At 54.4% G+C, this 21,988-nt stretch overlaps 1 protein-coding gene across 3 annotated transcripts; it reads left to right on the top strand.

Moving 5' to 3' along the window:
- Positions 1 to 637: 637 nt before the first annotated feature.
- TCF25 (TCF25 ribosome quality control complex subunit) lies at positions 638 to 20,924 on the top strand. Of its 3 annotated transcripts, none has more exons than XM_019642467.1 (18): positions 638 to 1,063; positions 6,820 to 6,954; positions 8,082 to 8,153; positions 8,857 to 8,975; positions 9,500 to 9,565; positions 12,180 to 12,262; positions 13,176 to 13,306; positions 13,643 to 13,742; positions 14,538 to 14,631; positions 15,626 to 15,718; positions 15,843 to 15,948; positions 17,624 to 17,783; positions 17,863 to 17,950; positions 18,417 to 18,575; positions 18,699 to 18,789; positions 19,091 to 19,170; positions 20,298 to 20,370; positions 20,663 to 20,924. In XM_019642467.1, the coding sequence occupies exons 1-18, from the start codon at positions 728 to 730 to the stop codon at positions 20,819 to 20,821; spliced, it is 2,145 nt and encodes a 714-aa protein (XP_019498012.1). In that variant the 5' UTR covers positions 638 to 727; the 3' UTR covers positions 20,822 to 20,924. The 3 variants fall into 3 exon arrangements, with proteins under 3 accessions (XP_019498012.1, XP_019498003.1, XP_019498021.1); XM_019642458.1 differs by having other exon boundaries at positions 6,820 to 6,984; XM_019642476.1 differs by lacking the exon at positions 19,091 to 19,170 and having other exon boundaries at positions 6,820 to 6,984; positions 20,663 to 20,757.
- The last annotated feature ends 1,064 nt before the right edge of the window (positions 20,925 to 21,988 follow it).

Genomic DNA, 21,988 nt, shown 5'->3' with positions numbered 1-21,988 from the left:
GTCATCTTGCTCTTGCATTTGGATCTTTGCAGCGCTGGGGTTCTCAATCCGCCTGCACATTTTAATCCTCTGAAGACCTTTTTAAAATGCCAAGGCCCACCTCGGAGTTCCTAGGGCTGGGTCCTTCATCTTTATTGTAAACATCTCCCAGGACGTTGTGATGTACAGTGAGGGCGACGAGCCTCCACCTCAGACCGCGGATTCCCATACCGAGATGTACAGGAAATCACCTGGGGCGCAGTAACACCACAAACTCCCAGGACGGCACCTAAGATTTGGTTTCAGTCTATCCCGGGATGGGGTTGTCCAGAAATCCGCGGCTTTGGGAAGATGCACGGTTTGGATGTGCTTACGTCTAATGAGGGAGCTGTCCCGTCTGCAGCCTTGAATCCAGGCTGAGGAGTCACAGGCAGGGCGTGCAGAGCAGGGACTAGGGCCCTGCGGGTCCCCCAAATGTCACCTGCGCACCGCCACCCGCAACGCCGCGGGGCCGTGCGCCCACCTGCACGCACTGCCTCTTCACCTGGCGTGTCCCTCCGCGCCGCAGGCCGGGAGAACAGGAGCCAGGTCCGGGTGCGGGAGGCTCGGGGCCTGTGCGCCCCCGCCCCTGTCCCAGCCCGACACCTGTCGCGGGAACGCCTCGGGAACACTCGGAGACACCTGCCGCAGCGGCGCCCACGTCCCGCGAGAAGTCGTCGGGAGGTCCGCACCTTCTTCGACGTCACCGATGACGGAGAGGAAGTTCCGGAGAACCGCAGCGCGCAGACGCAGCACGCCAGCCTCTCGCCAGCGCGCCGTGAGTGCGCAGGCGCGCCGGGCGCTGTCTTCTGCTCTTCTCCCAGCGCCCAGGCGACGGCGGCCGTTGGGTCCTATGTCGCGCCGGGCCCTCCGCAGGCTGAGGGGGGAACAGCGCGGCCAGGAGCCCCTCGGGCCCGACGCCCTGCAGTTTGTTCTCCGTGATGACGATGATGCGGAAGAAGAAGGACCAAAGCGGGGGCCAGCTGGTCGGCGCCCCCGGGACGCAGGGAAGGAGGGCGTCCGTGTCAACAATCGGTTCGAGCTGGTGAGGAGTGCGGCTGCCCGCGGTGGGGGCAGCGTGCGAGGCGGGTCTGCACGGGCGAGGGCGTGACGTCACGGGGCGGGACGGCTCGGGTCTGGGCTGCAGCGGGAGGCGGGGCGAAGGGAGTGGGCGGCGGCGTGAGGTCATGGGGGCGGGGCGGCAGTTGGGCCACGTCGTTTGAGGCTGTGGTGAGGGGCGGGGCCGTAATGTCCAGGGATGGGGCAAGTGGGGTCCGGGTTGCAGTGGCGTGGCGTGGCTGTCAGGCTGAGGGGCGGGGCCGCGGCGTGGTGGGCGGGGCTTCACGTCTCAGGGTCTTGGGCGTCCTTCCCCTGGTTTCTGTCTCCACGTCAGGCACTTGCAGGGCCTTTACAAACATTTTCCTTTACTTCTCACCACCTAGGACCTGGTGTCTTGCTTACCTGTGTGTCCCCCACAGCCAGGTGTCCAGCGCAGAGAAATAACACGATGGGTGTGAGTTGAAGGAATAAACTCCCAACGGAGCCTCCTTAGTGCTGGCCTCAGTCTGTAATCTCGCATGTGTGTGCATTATCTTATTCTCGCTTCTCTGACCTTGTACAGTCAAGTAACATGAGTTTTGTTCACCTTGTATCTCCAGCACCATGTGTCTAATGCATAGTGGGAACTCAGTGGCTATTTGCTAAATAGTTGAGCAAATAGCAGTCTATCTGAAGATCATGGAGAATCTAGCGGCCCTTTGTAAGCTCCTTCATGGTCTTGCAATTTCTCCCAACTTCATATGGAGTTGGCAAGTTAAGGGGCCCATCATAAGACGGTGGGGAGTGTGAGACACTGGTCTGGAAGTCTGGTTTAGAGATTACTGGCCTTTCCTCTTGTGGTAAGAGATACCTTAACCATGGTCTCCCTCCATGCTTCTGATTCTCTGAGTGAAAGTAACTCCTTATCTGCTACCCTATTTCTTGTCATTTCTTTGTTTTTAACTTTTATTATGGATAATTTCAAACATGTACAAAACAGTTATGGACACACAGTCAGTTGTGTTTTCCCAGGACTTCCATCACATCATTTATCCTAAAATTTGCCAGTAATTTTTCAGGCTTCTTTCAAAACACTCCAGGTTTCTTTCCCATCTCCCTTGTTAATAGGTTGACATGCGTTTGTGCTGAAGTCAGTTGGCTGCGTTCACAGAACTTTTTCTGGTGGTGCTTTCTTCTTATTCCCACATCCTCCAGATTTAGCCCTTAATGACAATGACCATTATTTGGAGGACACTTACACATGCAGGCACTGCTGCTCTGTCATATGCTTCTCACAGCCTGGGAAGGAGGTCATGTTGTCCCCATTGTGCAAATGAGGTAGTAAGTGCCCCCTGTAATGTAAATTCAGGCTTTCTGACTTAAAACTTGTACTCTTAAGCATGCCATGTTATTTGTCTCTGAAGCAAAGTCAGTGCCCCTGGTGAAGAAGAAAGGAAGGTACATGGACGGGGCGGGGTGTTGGGGGGCTGAGAACAATGGCAGGTGCTAGTGTGCCAGTGGAGAAGAAGGTGGCTTATGTGGCTCCCGTGCACTCAGGTTGGAGGGACCCCAGGGCTGTACCTACTCAGGGCTGTGCTGTGTCTGGTCTGTTCTGCTTTCTGGGAGGATGTTGATATCACCAGCTCAGACCTCCTTCTGGTCTCTGGATTCACACATCTATCTCCTCTTGGATATTTCAGACATCTCAAACTCAGTGTGTCCAAACGTTAACTGCCTTCTGTTGAAGGGTATCGTCATTCTCGCTAAAGCCACGGCCAGCAGCCAAGAAGGCACCACTCATCTTTCTCTCACATGCCACATGCAAACCATTGAGGACTCTGTGTTGGCCCCGGGTGCAGTGCCTGTAGCATGGCCCTCGCCCCTGGCCGGGGACGTCACCACCCTGCAGTCTGTCTGAACGCAGCAGCCGCGGTGGCCCCACTAAGCACATATTTGACCTCGGCCCTCCTTTCTTTACAACCTCCCATGGCCCCAGGCTCGCCCAGTCTGCCCCATGAGCTCTGCCACCTTGTCGCCCCCTAATCCTGCTCACCGTGGTCCATCCACACTTCCTGTGTCATCGCCTCTGCCAGGAACGCCTTGTATGCAGACGTCACACGGCTCACTCCCTCAGGCTTGGCCTTCTCAGTCTTGCCTACCCTTCCCACAGTCCCCCTCAAACTCCCATCCCCTTTCTCCTGGTCATCTTCCTTTTTTCCCTGGCAATGATCGTAGGACATACCTTACGATTGATTATCTGTGTGTGCTTTTTAGTTTGTGTTGCTTGTCTCCTGCTGCTGGAGTATAAACTTTGTGAGAACAGAGGTTCTCTGTCCCCTGATGTGTGCCCACCACCCAGAGTGCTGTCTGGCCCCCAGTAGGGATGCAGTAAAGATACGGCATGCGTCTGTTTCCTCCGAGAAGCTGGCACTTACTGTCTCCGGTCAGAGTGTATGCACACAGGCTTTGAGATCAGAAGGACTTAGGTTTGAATCCCGACCCCACCTCTTCAGAGCTGTGAGAATTTGGACAAGATACCTAACGTAACCTTTGGTTTCTGTATTTCTTGGGGATGATCTTACTTATCTCATGGGGTTGTCATGAGGAATAAATGAACTAACATGTGCAGCCTTTAGCCCATGCTGGGCACGTGCTCAGCATTCAGCAGATGTAAATATTAAATGATGTTGAGAACCAAGGGAAGGGTACAGTAGAACATGTAGCCTTCAATAGTTTCCTTAGAAGTATTTCTAGGGCCTGTGATGCTCTCCTGGGGGGAGGGGAGCAGAGCAGGCTCCCCCACTCCTTGGTTACTTTATGGCTTTGATGGCCCTCCTCATTGCTGGCTCTCGGGTGAGTTTCTTTGGCCTTAGATTAGAAATCACCTTTCCACTTAATTCAGAGTAGGTTTTTAAAAATTAACATTATTGAGGTATAGTTCATATATAGTAAATGCACCCAATTTAAGTGTATACTTTGAGTTTTGCTGCACAAGATACTGTGCGAGCACTAAAAATGATGTAGAACAGAGCTTCTCAGTACTTTTTGGGTCAAGGACCACTTTGATAATCTGATGAAAACCCCATAAACACACTTTAAAACTATCAGAACTTATACTGTAGGATTGAAAAATTCTCCAAATGAGGAAGATCAGTTTTTGTACAAATAATTGTGTGTTTTCATGTACAATATAATGCCCATTCCCTGAAAGTAATTTAAATAAATATAAATTGTGCAAATAAATAAAAACAAACTTCTTCCAAAGTAAGTTTTGGTGATCGGGCTTATTGTTTGGCTGGAATAAGGACCTGAAATTGTTCGTTGATCTTCGACTTGTCAACGCATGTGTCATCTTTATCTTTGATCTCCAGTTGATTTTGATCTTTTGTTTTAATGGCAGCAAGATCAAAAACCTCAGATTCACTGTCCCCAAAACATTTAATAACATATGGTATTAGAACATCTATAGCTTTTTTTTTAGGTTTTATTAGCCAAGGACAAATGTGGTCAAGGATTATCGTAATTTTCTAAGACCCTTCAGGTTAAAATCCTGTCACATTATCTCTGTTGTCCTCAAGTCCTTGAGATAATCTTTACCAATGTTGGCGTCATCAGTGCTACTTTTAGCAAGGAAAGAATTATAGGTCAATATTTCAATTGTAAATTATTTGAACAGTGCAAAAAAAATGGTATGTGGTTTTTCCAGATGTCTGCCAGTGTCTACCTACAAATAGATGAGGCTTTGTAATTCTTTTTTTTTTTTTAATTTTTTTTTTATTGGGGTATTGGGGGGAAGGGAATAGTGCTGGGGAATTGGGGGAAGGAGAACAGACGAGTTGCTGTCATTTTGTTCTTCAGTCTAGTTGTGGAGGACGTTGCTTCACTGGCCCAAGTTGGCACCATCATTGCGCTCTTCCCGGGCGAGGCAGATCAGTCGCCGGCTTCTGGACAGCCGCTCACTGCGGCTGCTGGCTGCTCACTCTGGCTGCTGGCTACACACGGTAGCCCATGGCAACCCACTGCCACAGGGGCTGCAGCCTACGCCGTCGCCGGCGACTCATGGCAGCCCAGCTCCAGGTTGAGCTGTTGTTCAGCATCTTAGCTGTGGAAGGCAGTGTCACTGGCCCTCATATGTGGGATCTGAACCGAGGCCCTCTGGCATCCCAAGCCAGTTCTTAACCATCGCGCCACTCGGCTGGCCCGAGGCTTTGTAATTCTTGACGGCATACTGGAGAAGCACATTTTCCAGTATTGCAGCATTTTAATGGCTTCCAATGGGAAAAATAACTCCTTTTTTTCTCCAGCAACACTTTTAGTGGTGTCCGTGGGCCCTGCACTGAAAGACGTATTTATATAAAGCCAAAAACAATCTCTAAATAAACCAAGCAGTGGGTGAGCACAAACAGAAGTAAAACCCCACTTCCAGCTGCGGCAGAATAGCTGTATGGAGTCGCCTTCTTGCCATGAACAACTGTAAAACTGAGCAAAATAGATGAAGTGACTGTTTCCAGATGTTAGACAATAAGCATTGCAGGTCCAAGTGAGCCCAGTGACCTGGCTTTCTACTTGGAGGCACTTGTCAGATAGTAGCATGGGAGGCTGTCCAGGAGACGATGGTGGTAGCACTGAGCTGAGCAGCTAGAAAGATGTTGGGTCCACTGAGGCTGCTGGGGTTTACGGGGCAGGGCACAGGAGAGGAGGCATTCTAGAAATGTGCTTTGAGTCTTTGGCTCAATATTAACCCCTGGAGGAAGAACAACTGGCAGAGAACTGAGGTTAACTGTGACTAGCGCTCAGAGTGACAGTATGGGAAGACACTCAGTTCTGACCAACCAGAATTCAGACACCTTACTGAAAGGCTTTGGTGTTCAGTGTGCTTCAGAAAGGCCACTCCTTAGGAGTAGGGCAGAACTACCACTCCGATAAAGAATATCCTAGATCTGTCTTAAGAAAGCTTAAAACTAAATTTGAAGGGAATGTGCTAATGTATAAGTTAAGTGCCTGCCTAAACATATTTCAGTACTGTTAAGGAAAAGGACAAGATCCAGTCATTCAACAGTGTAGCATCATATGTCTAGCATACACTATAAACTTACCGGACATGTGAAGAAGCGGAAAATGTGTCACATAACCAGGAGAAAAATCTGTCAGTTGAAACAAACCTGGAAGTAACAGATGGCGAAATTAGATACAAACATAAGACAATGTATAAATATATTCAAGGATTTAAAGAAAACCATGAATGCAATGAAGGAGCATCTCAATAGAGAAATAGAAACTGAAAAGAGCAAATTCAGGAACTGAAAAATACAGTATCTGAAATGAATAATTCACCTGGTAGTCTTAATAGCAGATTAGACACTAGAGAAGAAAACATCAGTGATCTTGATCACAGGTCCAAGAATGTCAACAAACTCCAAGCAGGACAAACAAAACAACAACAGTGTAAATCAATAAAATTGCTGAAAACCAGTGTTGAAAAAAGTCATAAAAGTAGCTAGAGAAAAGAGACATGTGTACAGAGAAGCACGTGTCTTTTAGTGCAGCCTTTCTGGTAATGAACTGCCTCAGCCGTCGCCCGCAGTTCAGAGGGTTAGCGCCATGAGGTGAGGCATAGCAGACGTTGGTGTCGCTTCCCTCCCACCTCAGAGTGGCCTTGGAGATTCCTGCCCAGCAGCTCTGCTCTGCTGTCGTCCTGAGCGGAGCGCTAACTTGGGAACAGGATGCACATGTAACGCCTTTCTCTGCCACCCCTTTCTGCAGATAGACGTCGAGGACCTTGAGGAGGGACCTGTGGTGAACGGGGAGAGGCCCGACTGTCTGCTCGCAGACGCAGCGGTGTCGGGAAGCAAGAGGAGATCCCAGAGTGGAAGTGCCGCGACCAAGAAGGATGGAGAGGTGGCTGAGGGGGCAGCACCCCCAGAGCAGGTGGCTGAGGGGCCAGAGCACCCCCAGAGCAGGTGGCTGAGGGGCCAGAGCACCCCCAGAGCAGGTGGCTGAGGGGGCAGCACCCCCAGAGCAGGTGGCTGAGGGGGCAGCACCCCCAGAGCAGGTGGCTGAGGGGGCAGCACCCCCAGAGCAGGTAGCACCCCCAGAGCAGGTGGCTGAGGGGCCAACATCCCCAGAGCAGGTGCCCCGCCACACATGCTCTGCTGTCATTTGCTGAATTCCATTTTGTTCATTGCCCAGTTGCCCCAAAGTTTCCTTGGGAGCACCAATCAAATTTGTGTGACATCCTCATGGTGGCCTGTAGGGTGTGATATCCAGGGTCTCCTAGACAAGTCCATGGCCCAAGACCTGCGTCCCTCATTGGGAGCGTCTGGCCCCGTTCAGCTGGGCGTGTGTGCCCTATGATGGTGCGCCTGGAGCTCGGGGCCCTGGGTGGACGTGCTTTGAAGAAATGTGTAGACTGGGTCAGTTTTGTTTTCTCCATGGCACAGGGGAGGGGCCCTTGGGACACCTTTTGCTCGTTGATTCAACAAGTGCTTTTGGGAGCCTCCTGGGTTCTGGGGACAAGTCATTGCCCTCCAGGGGCCTCTGGTTGAGTGGGTGATATGGATGGACTGACAAGTGCAGGTGGGGAGACCTGACTGAGCTCGGGATGGGAGGGGCTTCCCCAGGAGCCGTCACACTGATGGGAAGACATGGCCAAGTGAAGGCAGGAGCGGTGTTGAGGCAGACGGCCTGAATATGGGGCTGCGGTGCGGGGCCCGCTCTCCAGGTGGCTGAGCCTCGCAGGGACAGTGGACAAAACGCATGAAGAAAGCAGAGGGCAGGTGGGTGGCAGTGAGGCTGTTGAGAGGGGTGTGAGAGGAAGATGGAGGCTGGACCTGAGTCGGGGAGACGATGCGAGGTGCTTCTTATTGGAGAGAAGAGTAGTAGCGAGCTCACAGGACACCCCAAAAGTGGGAGGGAGGGGATGCCACATGGGAGTCCCCTGTCCCCCTGCAGCTTGCTGTTTTGGTTCTCAGGGTTTAAGATTTTGTTGTCTCTTGCCACTGATTAATATGTGCTTCTTTTATTAGTCGAACGCAAGTGGCAAACTCCGGAAGAAGAAAAAGAAACAGAAAAATAAGAAAAGTACTGCAGAAGCTTCGGTATGCCCGGCAGCTTTCCTCTCCGTTCTTTCCTGGCTGTTTCCCAAGCCGAGGTTGAAAGCAGTGGGTTTTTATTTGATATTTTGACCCCTGCCCACTAGGAGAGTAACTAACTCAGAGGTCAGGGAAATGAAAAGGGCCAGTTACATACCAAATCTTGCTTCTGTGTTTGTTCACTTTATCCTTGAGAGTCAGCCCCGCCCTCCCTTCTGTTTTCTGGCCACCTCCGAAACGCCGTTCCTGGACAGCCATAGTTCTCAGCCTGCTGTGGCCATGTGTCCTGGCCTTTCCTGGTGCCCACAGACTCAAGTGATGACAAGGTGTAAACGCCCCCCTCCCCCGACACACACACACACACACACACACACACACACACACGATCAGCAAATGCATCTCCAGCATCGTCCCTGGGGCCTCATTGCCCCCCGTGTCTGTCCAGAGAAGAGGGCGTAGCTCAGTCACCTGAGGAGGCGAGGGTGCCTGGAGAAGGAGAACTGGGGGCTTGTGAGCCAGTGATTTCCGGGTCCTTGTGGTTCTGTGATTCTGTCTGTCCCAAGCTTCCTCTTAGGAAGCATCGCCTCTTTTCTATAATAAATGATGTATGTGCTTCGTCTTGCAGGAAGTAACACTGCAATGCTTGCTCTGTGTAAAAGTCACTCAAATACAGTTAGTGTGCTGAGTGACGTGTTATCTGGGCCTTTAGGAAAATGGGCTGGAAGACATCGACCGCATCTTGGAGAGGATTGAGGACGGCAGTGGCTCACACCCCCCGGGCCCACCTCCCCTGAGCTCCAAGAAGCACGTCCTGTATGTGGAGCACAGGTATGTCCCGTCCCTCCTGGCTGCCACTGGCTGTCCCTGCAGACTCTGTGGTGGGGAGGGTGTTAGTAAGAAAAATAAGAAAACGTACTATCTTCGTTTAAAAGTGACATGAGTTTATTATCAGACCTTTAGGAAAGGAAAAGGGGAGTCCTGCTTTGTGCGTAGCTTTATGTATGTGGGCGCGTCTTTCCTGACCTGTGGTAGAGATGTCTTCTCAGGGTAAACTACCCACCTGCTCCTCTTGTAGATGCTAACAAGACCCTGTCCTACTACAGAGGTTGCTGGCAGCCTCCAAAATAAGCCAGCTCTTCCCTAAGTCGGTGGGGACGCCCTGATCTCGGCCAGGTCTCATGCTGCCCTGACAGCCTCAGCCTGGTGTGGTTTTTGAGAGGAAGCAGCCTGCCAGTCAGTTTTCACGCTACAGTCACTGTTTCCCTTGCTGGGTTTTATGTGGCTTTGTAAAAACCCCAGAATGGTTGTAAAAGAAAATCTCATGTTTCTCTGTCAAATTTTCAATTCTCTAGACACTTGAATCCAGACACAGAGCTGAAAAGGTATTTTGGTGCTCGAGCTGTCCTGGGAGAACAAAGGTAAGATCCACATGGGCCACGTCCTCAAGTACAGAAAGGGGTTTCTCAAAGCTGTAGAGAGAAAGGAAACCCTGAGGGCTCTTCCGGTTCCGAGGGGCCTGATGGGGTCTGGGCAGAAGCTGCTGTCTGACCTTGGCCGTGGCCGCCGTCTCCGGCGTGAGTGCCGTCGGTTTACACAGGTTCCGAGGCTCCTTCAATGTTGAGCCTCCGGCCCTGAAATCTTAGGCGGGTTCACCTTCGCTTCCCAGTCGGCAGCCAGCCAACTAAAGGTTAGGTGCCGAGTAAGTTTGAGTCTGTTAACTGAACAGCCCTTACTGGTTGGTGCCACGTGGCCAACGTGGCGAGAAATGCTCAGAGCACGAGGGTCTGTGTCTGGGACTCTGTGGGAGGCACTGGTGTCCTGCCTCCAACCCTGCATCACAGAGGCCAGCGAACAGCAGCTTTGTCTTTTCACGTATATCTTGTCTCTGATCATAGAACTAAATATTTCTTATAAAAAAGTTGAAGCAATTCAGAATCGTCTACTTTGACACCCCCCAAAAGATAACCAGTCAAGACAGATTGCTGCCACCTAGGGTCACAGTACACACCCTGGGAAGGGGGGCCGTGCTCGCCCAAAGGGACAGATGTTAGGCTGCGTGTTGGCTGCAGTCCCCTTGCACCTGTGCTGGCATTTCTGGTGAAATTGCCAGGAATGGTGTCCCCATCTTGAGGTGGCTACATGTCACCCCACTGCCCTCTGGGATAGCTGTGCCACTTAACGCCCACCCACCATTGTGTCAGAGTGTCTTTTCCCCTGGTCCATAGCAGGCTTGAGAGGTTTTATAATCTGTTGTAATGTGCACACAAAAAATAGTCTTGATGTTTTGAATTTTCTTTGATTATGAGTAAGGTTGAGGATTTTTTCATGTGTTACCTACCCACACTTTCCTTGCATTTCTGATGGTTTTTAGTTTATATTTTGCTTGTATTTTGGGTGTGATATAGGATACTAGGGTTTCTGATTTTCTCTTCTTTTTGGAAAAGTAACAAAAACCACTTTTACTTTAAACTGTCGCTCTTTGTCACCAGCCTTTGTCACAGGCTGGCACTCTGCCTGTTCCCTCCCTGGCTCAGCTCCTACCTGTCCCTTTGTCCGTACTCTGCTGCTGCACGTGTCTGACTGTCGTCTCTGGTTATTCAGTCTCTCTGACGTCACACGCACGCTCTTTCTCGGGCGCTCACATCTGGATCTGCTCCACTGACATCCTCCCGTGACATGCCTGGCTGGCTTGCTTGCCCTCTCGTGCCTGAGGCTCCCTGGGCCCTTGTCACCCACCCAACCTCCCCGCGGCAGTCAAGGCTGCCTGAGCCCAGTCTGCTGTGTGTGGCCGGCTCCCTGCAGGATGGGGCTGTCCCTGGGTCTCAGCACCCAGTTAATTCCCCTTCAGATTTTGATTGTGCTTTTATTTATTTATTTATTTATTTATTTATTTTTATTGGGGAATTGGGGGGATGGGAACAGCGCTGGAGAATTGGGGAAGGGGAACAGGCAAATTGTTGTCGTTTTGTTCTTCAGTCTAGTTGTGGAGGACGTTGCTTCACTGGCCCAAGCTGGCACCATCATTGCGCTCTTCCTGGGCGAGGCAGATCAGTCGCTGGCTTCTGGACGGCTGCTCACGGCGGCTGCTGGCTGCTCACGCTGGCTGCGGCTACACACGGTAGCCCATGGCAACCCACTGCCACAGGGGCTGCAGCCTACGCCATCACCAGCGACTCATGGCAGCCCAGCTCCAGGTTGAGCTGTTGTTCAGCATCTTAGCTGTAGAGGGCAGTGTCACTGGCCCTCATATGTGGGATCCGAACCTGGGCCCTCTGGCGCCCCAAGCCAGTTCTTAACCAACACGCCACTCGGCCGGCCCTGATTGTGCTTTTCTTATACAGTTGGTTTTTTCCTTGCAGTTTCTGACTTTCTTATTGGAAGCAGAAACATGCTTTTTTACCCTGTTCCCAACACAGTTCAAGTTTTTACTAGTTGTTTTCTTAGTGAAAAAGTTGAGCTTATCAGGAGTACAGAGAATAATGTACATACGCCCACATGCCATCACTTGGCTGGAGAAGCAGTGTCACTGAGGGAGCAGAAACCCCTCTGGGGACCAGGGCTTTGGGCAGGCCTGGCATCTGCGGCAGACACCCCAGTAGCAGCTCGGGCACTGGGCCACGGGCACCCCTGTCCCTCGCTCTCTGTCCCCTGTCCTCCACCCTCGGCTAGTGTGGAGCTAGTGTCTGGCTCCTGTGCGTCCGGGGGACTCCTGCAGGCTCGCTCTCATTCTTGTCATCCTTAAGTTTGGTTTTCAGCTTTTGTTTCCTTTTCCCCTTTCCTGTACTTTGCTGGTCTGGGGAATCTCTGTTCCTTTTTTCTCTTTCTCTGGTCATCGGTTGTTTGGATTGCGGTTTCCATTTTCGTGTGGTAGTGCTTGCGCTCAGTACCAACGCTGTTTGCCTCTGTCCTCGTTGTGCCTGTGGAAACACTGCCGCATGTCCCCACCCTCCCCTGCCTCGCTGCTTTGCTCTCACAGCCCCGGCAGAGGTTGGACCATGAAGGTGAAGCCGTGCTCTGTCCTATTCTCCCCAGGCCGCGGCAGAGACAGCGCGTGTACCCCAAGTGTACGTGGCTGACGACCCCTAAGAGCACTTGGCCCCGGTACACCAAGCCAGGTGAGGGTGGCGGGGGTGTGGGGTGTGCAGGGGCCGGCGCTGGGCACTGCTAGGGTCCTCTGTTTGTGTGGCTGTGTGACTTAGCGTCCTGGCGTGGTGCTGGGTGACCCCAATGTCCTGGCACAGACACCCCCCATGCCAGTTGTGTGTTTTCTTGATAGTGTTTCAATGCAGCTTTTTTCTGCCTCTTCCTTCTTCCTGTGTGTTCCATACCATAGCAAGCAATCAAGTTCATGTTCATAGCGTGATATTTTATGGTGCACACCAGTAAGTACGCATAGTTTAGAGAAAGCAGCAGCAGTGCCGCCAGGCTTGGGGTGTGGGGTAAAGGCCCTTCAGCACCGCTCGGCTGCATGGCGTGGAGGAGCGTCCAGGAGCCTTGGACCCAAGGGCCAGGATGGCGGGGATGCCCCTTGGGCATGGGCAGAGGTGGGGGCTCAGCCGTGTGGTCCTGCGGGGCGTGTCCTTTGGCGCAGCCATCAGGGAACAGTGAGCCAAGGGTGACCTGGAAGTACCAACCTGCTTCATGAAGGGAGACAGGAGCGTTCAGGTTCTCAGAAGAAACACCCAGAGTTGGGTGCGAGAGCAGAGAGGGCCTCCAGTCGTGGGTTTTCATCACCATCGCCTCAGCGCATGGCCCATCCCTGCCCGGCCCCCCTGGCTCTCACCAGACAGTGTTTAGGCCCAGCCAGATGGGACAGCGCGGGCCGTACGTATCTTCATCCCCATTGTCCCGGGCTGTTGGTGCGCTGTCCACACTCCTGGGGGGAGAAGCGTCTCTATGGGAAGGAGTGGAGGGTGTGGGGCTGGAGAGGACCCGGCCGCAGGCCTGCAGCCTGGGATCCCTGCGAGTGCTCACGGGCTGCAGCAGACGCCTCGTGGACCTCGGAGCCTGACGTGACGCTCTCCCCAGGTCTGTCCATGCGGCTGCTGGAGTCCAGGAAGGGCCTGTCGTGCTTTGCGTTTGAACACAGTGAGGAGTACCAGCAGACGCAGCTCCGGTTTCTCAGCGCAGTGGAGTCCATGGAGCCCAGCAACATTGTGGTGCGCGCACCCCAGAGGCCGGCACCAGCCACGGCCCAGCACACGGCTTTCGAGCGCCAGCCAGCTTCTACCCACTGGAGGGCCGGGCAGTTGGTCCTGAGGGGTGGGGGAGTGTGGGGGCAGAGACCCGGCACAGGATCCATACTTCCAGTCAGCTCAGTGATGGGGCTCTCCGCCGGACCAAGCGTCGCTTGAGCTGGGGTTTGGGAATTAGCCGGGATTCTTTCCCCAAGGTTTAAATGCCTGACAGACAGACCCTCCTGGGGTCTGGTGCCCTGGGTGCTGTGCCGGGATGGCCCTGCCCGCGGTCACCGGCAGCGGTCCTCTCTGTCGCAGGTCCTGCTCCAGACCAGCCCCTACCACGTTGACTCCCTGCTGCAGCTCAGTGACGCCTGCCGGTTCCAGGAGGACCAGGAGATGGCACGCGACCTCGTAGGTGAGGCCGCACCCCCGCCCTACTGCCCAGGGCCCAGCGTCCCTCCATTTGGGTGTCTCAGAGGCTAGCAGCACAGATGCTGTTTCATAAGGTGACAGGGTACAAATGGGTTTCCCAGGGTTTTTTTAAAATTACAGCTTTATTGAGATACAATTTTTATTACTTAAAATTCTTCCGTTTAATGTACAATTCATTGGTTTTTAGTAAATGCCAGAGTTGTACAGCCTGCTAGACCCTACGTCATTTTCATTACATACGAAAGAAACCCGTCAGCTGCCCCAGCCTTTGGCACCCATGTGCTGTGTCTGGTTTGCCTGTTCTGGACATTTCTTACAAGTGGAATCATGTAACACGTGTCTCTGTGGCTTCTGTCATTCACCATAATCTCTCTAAGGTTCACTGTGTGACAGGTGTGTCAGCACTGCACTCCTGACAACTGAGTGATGTCCCGCTGTGTTCATGGGCCACATTCTGTTTATCCTCCAGCCCTGGGGACACATTTGGGCTGTTTCCACGTCTGGCCCTTGTGAATAAGCTGCTGGGACATGGGCATGGGCTCTGTGAGGACGTGTTTGGGTTCCTCTGGTTAGAATGTGGGTGTTGCCAGCTCAGACGCCTGTGATTGAAGTACGTGCAGAGTGACCCACAGTTTCGGCCGTGCTCTGTCATTTCCCAAATCCTAGTGACCTGACCTCCTTCCTTCCAGAGCTTTCGTTGTTGAAGCCACAGAGGACGGGGTTGCAGTCGCCCCATGGTGGCTGTGACGCCGTCCCCTCGTGTTTGTGTGGCCCGCAGAGAGAGCGCTGTACAGCATGGAGTGTGCCTTCCACCCCTTGTTCAGCCTCACCAGCGGGACCTGCCGGCTGGATTACCGCAGACCCGAGAACAGGTGAGCTGGCTGCCGTGAGGGCTTTCACAGATGTAGCTTTCATTGTTCTTTCTTTCACGTGCTGAAGTCGCCACAGGTGCCCTGAGTACCAGTGGGGGAGGAGCGGGAGCAGGTGGCATGGGCTGTCCACAGGGGTCCTACCTGGTGGCTTGAACCAGGACATCTCGCTGTGTTTAAAGCTTGAATGCAGGTGGGCTGGGCTCAAAGGCAGGCTGGCCTGGGGTTAAATGTGTCTGTGTTAGAAGTGAGCCTAATAAGCCCCTTCACCACAAAGGAGTCCATAATTGTGTCTCTTGTATCATTGGACAAAAGGACCCGTGCCCTGTGAGTTGAGGATACTCTGTGATGCTTAAATCAGTAGGTCCAGCTCAGCCTGATCCTGTCCCCCTGCATTTAGGTCAGGCCTAAATGGCCTCAGCAGCCCTCCCACTGGCCTCACCCTTGGCCTGGTCTTCAGGGCCCTGGTGAGTGGGCGTGGCCTGCCCTCTGTCCTGGGTCCACCCTCGCACTCCTGTGGTCCAGCCATCCTGCGTCCCGGGCATGCTGACCCCCACTGCACGCCCTCTGCACTGTGTGCTGAATTCTCAGCTGGTTGTGTTGTGTCGTCAAGTCATAACACTTTATTCAGCCAACAATAGTGCTATTAGCAACTGTTGAAATTTGAGGATATATTAAGATTGTAATTACAGGAGATTTTATTTAAACTTTGTTTCCTTAAGTGATAAGTTAAAAAAAAAAACCAAGATGCTAAAGGTTTTCAATAACCAGTAAGTGTGGTTTCTGTACACGGATACATACATACTTGGAAACAACAAGCAGAGCGTCACCCTCTGCAGACAGGAACATTCTCGAACATTCATGGTGATTAGGCCACACAGCACATGCCGACGAAGCCAGCAGGCAGAGGGGGACGCAGTGCTGGAGGAGGCTCCAGGCCATGTGGCTCTGCCACCTTGCTGCTGCTCTAATTTACGAGAAACTGTCTTGGGTCCAGGAGCTTCTACCTGGCCCTCTACAAGCAGATGAACTTCCTGGAGAAGCGCGGCTGCCCACGCACAGCGCTGGAGTACTGCAAGCTCATCCTGAGGTAAGCGCCCTGGCCGTCGCCACTGCTCGTTTTTCTCAGTGACCGCAGGCCCGTGGATACCCACAGTGGCCCACTCTGCGTTTTGTCTCCTCTTCCTCCCCTGCTCGCGTGCTGCCTCTGGAAGCCTCGAGCCGGACGAGGACCCCCTGTGCATGCTGCTGCTCATCGACCACCTGGCCTTGCGGGCACGGAACTACGAGTACTTAATCCGCCTCTTCCAGGAGTGGGAGGTAGGTGCGCGCCGATACCGCGTGTCAGTCTTGTGCACTCCGGGGACAGTCCAGGGATGCGGTGCTGAGGGTCCAGGGCAGACCCCAGTGCCGCGGGCTCTCCCAGCCCTGCTTCCACGGGCGGCCAGCCGTGGCCAGTGCAGACCAGGGGCGGGCTCGGTGGTGGCTTCGCACATGCAGGGGAGGCCCCAGCACCTGACTGCGTCGGTCACAGCAACGAGCCTCACAGCGCTTCCACGCTGAAGTGCTAGTTTAGATATACTGGGTTAAATAGAACGTGTTATCACTCGTTTCACCTTTTTTCTTTTTAAAGTGGCTGGTAGAAAATTTGAACTGACACATGCTCACATGATGATCCTGGGGGATGTACCACCCTGGGGTCTCCTAAACCCTGCTGGGGAGAACTTGCAGCTGGGGGCGGGTGTGCGTGAGTGTTTTCACAGCACTTGGTGCGTGATTGACAAACAGCGACGCAGACCCCTGAGTTCTGTGTTCTTAGGCATAGTCGGCCTGGGAGCGTCAGCTCTGCGGACCTGGTTTACATAAGTTCCTGGAGCCACAGAAAAGCACCTGCGAGGAGGCCCCACAGTGGGGTTGCCATAGTGTTGATGGTGGTTAGTAGGTTATGAAACCGTGGTGCCCATGTCCCATTTTAGTAGAGGATGCATAGCACACGGGTACATAGGTATTAACACACATGCAGAGAAAGGCAGGAAAAATGCCCGGCTGCTTTGGCAGACGTGACTAGATGGTGGGAGTACAGGTGCTGCCCCTCTGTGGATCGCGCTTTCTAAATTTTCCACACTGCGAGACCGACTGCCTTCTCCTGAAGCTGGGACTGTCGTAAGGGAGGGTGGCAGTGTGACGCACCTGTCACGTCCGCTGCACTTCTCCCCACACCCCATGTCCTGCCCACCCGCAGTTTCAGTTACCCACAGTCAGCCTCAGTCAAAAAAGAGTAAATGGACAATTCCAGAAATAAAAATTCGTGCTTTCAATCGCACACTGCTCTGAGTAGCATGATGAAAGCCTGCGCCATCCGCTCTGTCCTGAGGGGACATGTGCCCTCCCTTTGTCCACTGTCCGCACGCTGGTCCCACGCCCCACCCCTTAGTCACTGAGTGAGTGTCTGTTATCAAATGGACTTTCACGGTGTCACAGGCTTGTGCTCAAGTCACCCCAGTTTTACTTAGTAATGGCCCCACAGCGCAAGGGTAGAGATGCTGGCAATTGCTGAACCCACGAATGTGCTTCCTATAAGTGAGAAAGTGAAGGGTCTTGACTTACTGAGGAAAGAAAAAAATCCTGTGCTGAGGTTGCTAAGATCCACGGTGAGAAAGAATCTTCCATCTGTGAAACTGTGAAGAAGAAGAAAGAAACTCGTGCTGGTTTGGCCGTCACTGTTTCATTGTTGTTAGTCTCTTACTGTAGCTCGTTTGTAAACGAAACTTGACTGCAGGTCTGTGTGTACAGGAGAGAACATCGTCGCTGCTGTGCGGTTCCAGGCACCCACTGCGGGTCTGGGAACATGTCTCCATGGTTAAGGGGGGATTACTGTTTTTGTCTTTTCTGCGAAGGCCACAGATATGAGGTGGAGCCACCTGCATACTAAGTGAACTTGCCGTCTTTCATCTTCACCACCTGGCACCCCACACTGTTTCTGTCCTGCTTGCAGGCTCACCGGAACCTGTCCCAGCTCCCAAATTTTGCCTTCTCTGTGCCCCTGGCGTATTTCCTGCTGAGTCAGCAAGCAGACCTCCCAGAGCAGGAGCTCAACTGTGCGAGGGAAAAGGCCTCTCTCCTGCTCCAACAGGCTCTCACCATGTTCCCTGGAGGTGGGTGCTCCCCACAGCCCCTGCCTCCCCTTGCGGAAAGGTGCCTTGGGTGACACGGGGCCTCTGCTCCCTCCCGCAGTGCTGACGCCCTTGCTCGGGTACTGCAGCGTGCGTCCAGATGCCACCGTCACCTCTCACCGCTTCTTTGGACCTGAGGCCGAGATAAGGTGAAGCCTGGAAGATACCCGGGGGGCGAGTGCCCACATGTGTGTGGTGGGGGTGTCTGGCTCCCTGGCAGGTGCTGTCCGCATATCACCTGGGCAGCGGGACTGTCCCCCACTGTGAGGGCTGGGTCCTGTGTCTGTGTGGGTCGTCAGCCTGGCCTGCTGGACACGGAGCTGGCTGGTGTGTGAGCAACCTGCAGCCCGACGCACAGGTTTCCCGACGAGAAGGGGGGCAGAGCGTGGGGTCCCGGGTTTTCTGTTTTACGTTCCTATTAAGGAACTCGTGCAACATACAGAAGCCAGAACCTGTATGCCCCACCTCTGGGCAGTGATGCTTCTCAGTTGGGCAGACCCTGGGCAGCCTCCTTGCTTCAGGCTGCGGGTACGCCCTGGACACCCCCAAAGGTGCCTGCAGGCACACGGAGGCCTGGCCCCATGGGGTCCGCTTACAGGCCCTGCCTCCCCGCAGCCAGCCCCCTGCCCTGAGTCAGCTGGTGAGCCTGTACCTCGGGCGGTCACACTTCCTCTGGAAGGAACCCACCACCATAAGCTGGCTGGAGGAGACTGTGCATGAGGTCCTGAAGGCTGTGGACGCCGGGGACCCTGCGGTGGAGGCTTGTGAGAGCAGGTGAGCCTGGGGGCCACCTCACGGGCCCCCGGAGGATACGCCCTACAGCTCGGGGTCTCTCACAGACGTGGGATGGGCGGGGCAGACTCCATCCCACAGCTGTCCTTGTTCCCCCGGCCCTAGGCGGAAGGTGCTCTACCAGCGTGCGCCCAGAAACATCCACCGTCACGTGATCCTCTCTGAGATTAAGGAGGCGGTTGCTGCACTGCCCCCGGTAAGGGGAGGCCCGCAGCCTGTGGCCTCCTGCAGTGAGGGGATATCCTGATGTCCTGGGTGAGGGTGGTTGTGTGTTTCTGTTACTCTGGCACCGAGTCATCACAGTCCTCTGATCTGAGCCAGGCGAGTGTCCTGGTGGAAGAAAGACTGTCCCGCCCCTACCCAGAGCCTTTGGTGCAGTGAACTGCCTGGCCGCCCAGCCTGCCTGCGCCCAGAGCAGAATCGCCAACAGGCTGTGGGGGGCGGGCAGGCGTCGCCCAGGGCTCAGCTGTGTGCCCGTTCCGTGCCCCCTTGTGCAGGATGTGAGCTCGCAGCCTGTGCTGGGCTTTGACCCTCTGCCTCCTGTGGACACCATCTACTCCTACGTCAGGCCAGAGAGGTACTGTCCACCTGCCGCCTGTTCCTTTGCTCCATCCTCCCTGGGCCTCAGGATCCCAGAGCACAGGGGCGTGGGGGTCTCAGACCAACTGGCTCTTTCACGCGCTCGTCTGATCCAGGAGGTTTCCCCGTCAGGCTCTGTCACGGGTGCTGGAGGTGAAATGGGGAGGCCTGAGGCCACCCTGCCCTCATGCAGTGTGCAGGGCAGGGGACACATGGGGACAGGTGGCAGCTGCACTGACACACGAAGGAAGAATGTCCCTTAACCGAGTGAGGTGGGCGGGAGGCTGCTGGGTGCCAGGCCAGGAGGACAGGCCGGTGGCAGCAGCATGTGCACAGCTTTCGGAACTGGGTCGTGGAGGGGCGTCTTTCCTCCCAGCCCTCAAAGCTGAGTAGTGGCCTCTCCTGGAGCCCGTCCCCACAGAGTCGTATCCAGAAGAGTCATCGACAGATCGTCCCGTTTAAGGGTGCACATACTTTCCAGACCTCAGTAGAACACGTTTTGTAGAACGAAGTCCTTTCTTTTTCATTGAATTATAAAGTTGGGTTGCATGTTCATAGAGAGATGGTTCCCAGTTAAATTCTCTAATCAGCTGGGATAAAAATGATCAATGTCATGGGTTCAAAAGCAAGCAGCCGTGCTGGACATCACAGCATGAGGAACGGCTGCAGGACTCGGCTGACTCAGCATTGTCTGTGCACGCCCCCCCTCCCCCCGCCCCAAGCTCCACAGACCAGGGCCTTTCAGAGTACACGAAGGTCACTGCCACTGCCCCAAGAGCTGGGCTGAGGTACCTCACGTCACCAGGAGGGGTCTTCACCTAGCACGTGTGTGCCCTAGAACCTTCTGTGACCTGCTGAGACTCCCTCAACTCTTAAGTGCTGGACACTGAGGAAGTACAGCTTTTCTTAAAAGCAGGGCACCTGTGCAGTGGCAGATGTCCAGCCTGGTTGTGCTGGGGCCAGCGCCCATGCCCGACTCCCTTTCCTGCTCTGGCCTGAGCCGTCCCCGGTTGCTCTAGGGGTCCAGACCCCTGCTTGGCCCCTTGCTGTCCCTGCCACGGCAGTGAGGGAACACAGGTGTGGGCTCAGCTTCCTTTTCTGACCGTGGGCGACTTTCTCTTTCAGGCTGAGTCCTGTCAGTCATGGAAACACAATTGCTCTCTTCTTTCGGTCATTGTTGCCAAATTACACCATGGAGGTATGTGGGCACATCTTGGCCTCTCCCTGCTAATTGGGTTCAGCTGTGAATGTCCAGCAGCCAGCGCAGCAGCAGCTCGGGCCCCCAGCCTGTCCAGGACGCTGGACTTGCCCACCTGAGACTATGGCTGCCATGGAGACAGCGTGGCTGCTGGACCGCGCTCTGGTGGCCTAGCCTTGTTGCGTGTGTGGTTTCTGAGGCCCTTCTCTCAACAGGGTCCCGGGGTGAGCTTGGTGGGGGTGCTGGGCCCTGTTCCAAGATGGCCCTACTCAGACGAGCCTCTTTGTCACAGGGTGAGAGGCCCGAGGACGGAGGGGCCGAGGGCCTGGACCATAACCAGGGCCTGAACAGGCTGATGCTGGCTGTGCGAGATATGATGGCCAACTTCCACTTCCACGACCTGGAGGCACCACGCGAGGAACACCCCGAGGGGGACGGGGAGTGGGACTGAACGGAGCGGACGCTGTGCCCATGCTGTGCAATTATGTTCCTGATTTCTGTCTGGCCGAAATCAGCCAGACCCCTCAAGTAGAAATGCTGATGTGTCTGTCGTCCACCTGCCTCCCGTTTCTCCCTGCGTGCATTGAGCTCCATTCCCACGGCTGGGGTCAGTGCACAGCAGGTACGTCCCAGTGCGTCCCCTTGGAACCTGGGACAGCTGGCTCAGGGCAGCAGGTGCAGTCAGTCTAGTCTGACAAGTGGTTTTACTGAGTCGAGGAGAAGCCTGAGAGGTGGGTCTGGCAGCTCTGGGGAGTACACAGGGCAGAGATTGGGGGCATTTGATCCTTGCACATTTGATTGACAGCTGAGGACACACACGGCTGCCTGTGACTTAGGGGCCTGTTTGGTTCTGGAAGGGTCCAGGGCACTGAGGTCATGAACTGGAGGTATCCTGTCCACTGCACCCTCCCAGCCCTGACCTCCACCTCAGAGGCAGCAGACGGGGTTTGAAAGAGGCCCTGCCCATGTGCCCCACAGGGCAGGATCTGGGCCCCAGGCTGGCCGTGTGGCTGGAAATGCAGGCCAGTCATCTCCCATCAGCGCCTGCCCGAGTCCTGGTCCATCAGCCCTCCTCCCAGGGAGTCCCCAGCTGTTGTAGTTGTCGTGGAGTCACCCACTGGGGAGGTCATCCTTTCAGCAGTTCCCAGCTGGGGGGCTTCCGGTATTGGAGGGTCAGCAGTAGCCTCTGTGCTTTGAACACGCCTGGCTAGGACAGGGCCCTGCAGACGTGAGGTCTGTCCATTTTGGCACCCACACCTCGTTCCTCGCTGTAACGATCTGGTGGAAGGGGCCTACACCCAGCCCCGGGTCCAGTATGATTGCCACAATTCCAGTCTGTCCCCCATGCACACGTGCCCCTGAGGGTGGCCTGAGGTTCACGTCAGCCAGTAAGAGGAGTCTGCTGGGGGTCTTCTGAGAATGGGCTTGTTCTCTGAAAATGATGTGAGCAAGGAGAGCTTGGCACCCAGACGGGCATGTGATGTCGGGAGCAGTAGCAGCCGTCTTGCAGCCAGGAGCTGGTGAACTTGAAGAGCCCGCATCCAGAGGGTAGTGAATGAGAGGCTGGGCCCAGGCTGTGACGAAAGCGCTCGGGCTTATGTCATTGTAGCAGCATTTC

Source organism: Hipposideros armiger, unplaced genomic scaffold (assembly GCF_001890085.2).
Source record: "Hipposideros armiger isolate ML-2016 unplaced genomic scaffold, ASM189008v1 scaffold_4, whole genome shotgun sequence".
NCBI classification, from domain to species: domain Eukaryota; kingdom Metazoa; phylum Chordata; class Mammalia; order Chiroptera; family Hipposideridae; genus Hipposideros; species Hipposideros armiger.
This window is presented reverse-complemented; position numbering and strand designations above follow the sequence as displayed.

Excerpts from the sequence above, each read along its gene's own strand:
- TCF25 (XM_019642458.1), top strand. The coding sequence starts at position 728 with ATGACGGAGAGGAAGTTCCGGAGAACCGCAGCGCGCAGACGCAGCACG. Across the intron at positions 1,064-6,819 it reads TCAACAATCGGTTCGAGCTG|ATAGACGTCGAGGACCTTGA; the intron begins GTGAGGAGTGCG and ends CCCTTTCTGCAG. Across the intron at positions 13,743-14,537 it reads GATGGCACGCGACCTCGTAG|AGAGAGCGCTGTACAGCATG; the intron begins GTGAGGCCGCAC and ends TGTGGCCCGCAG.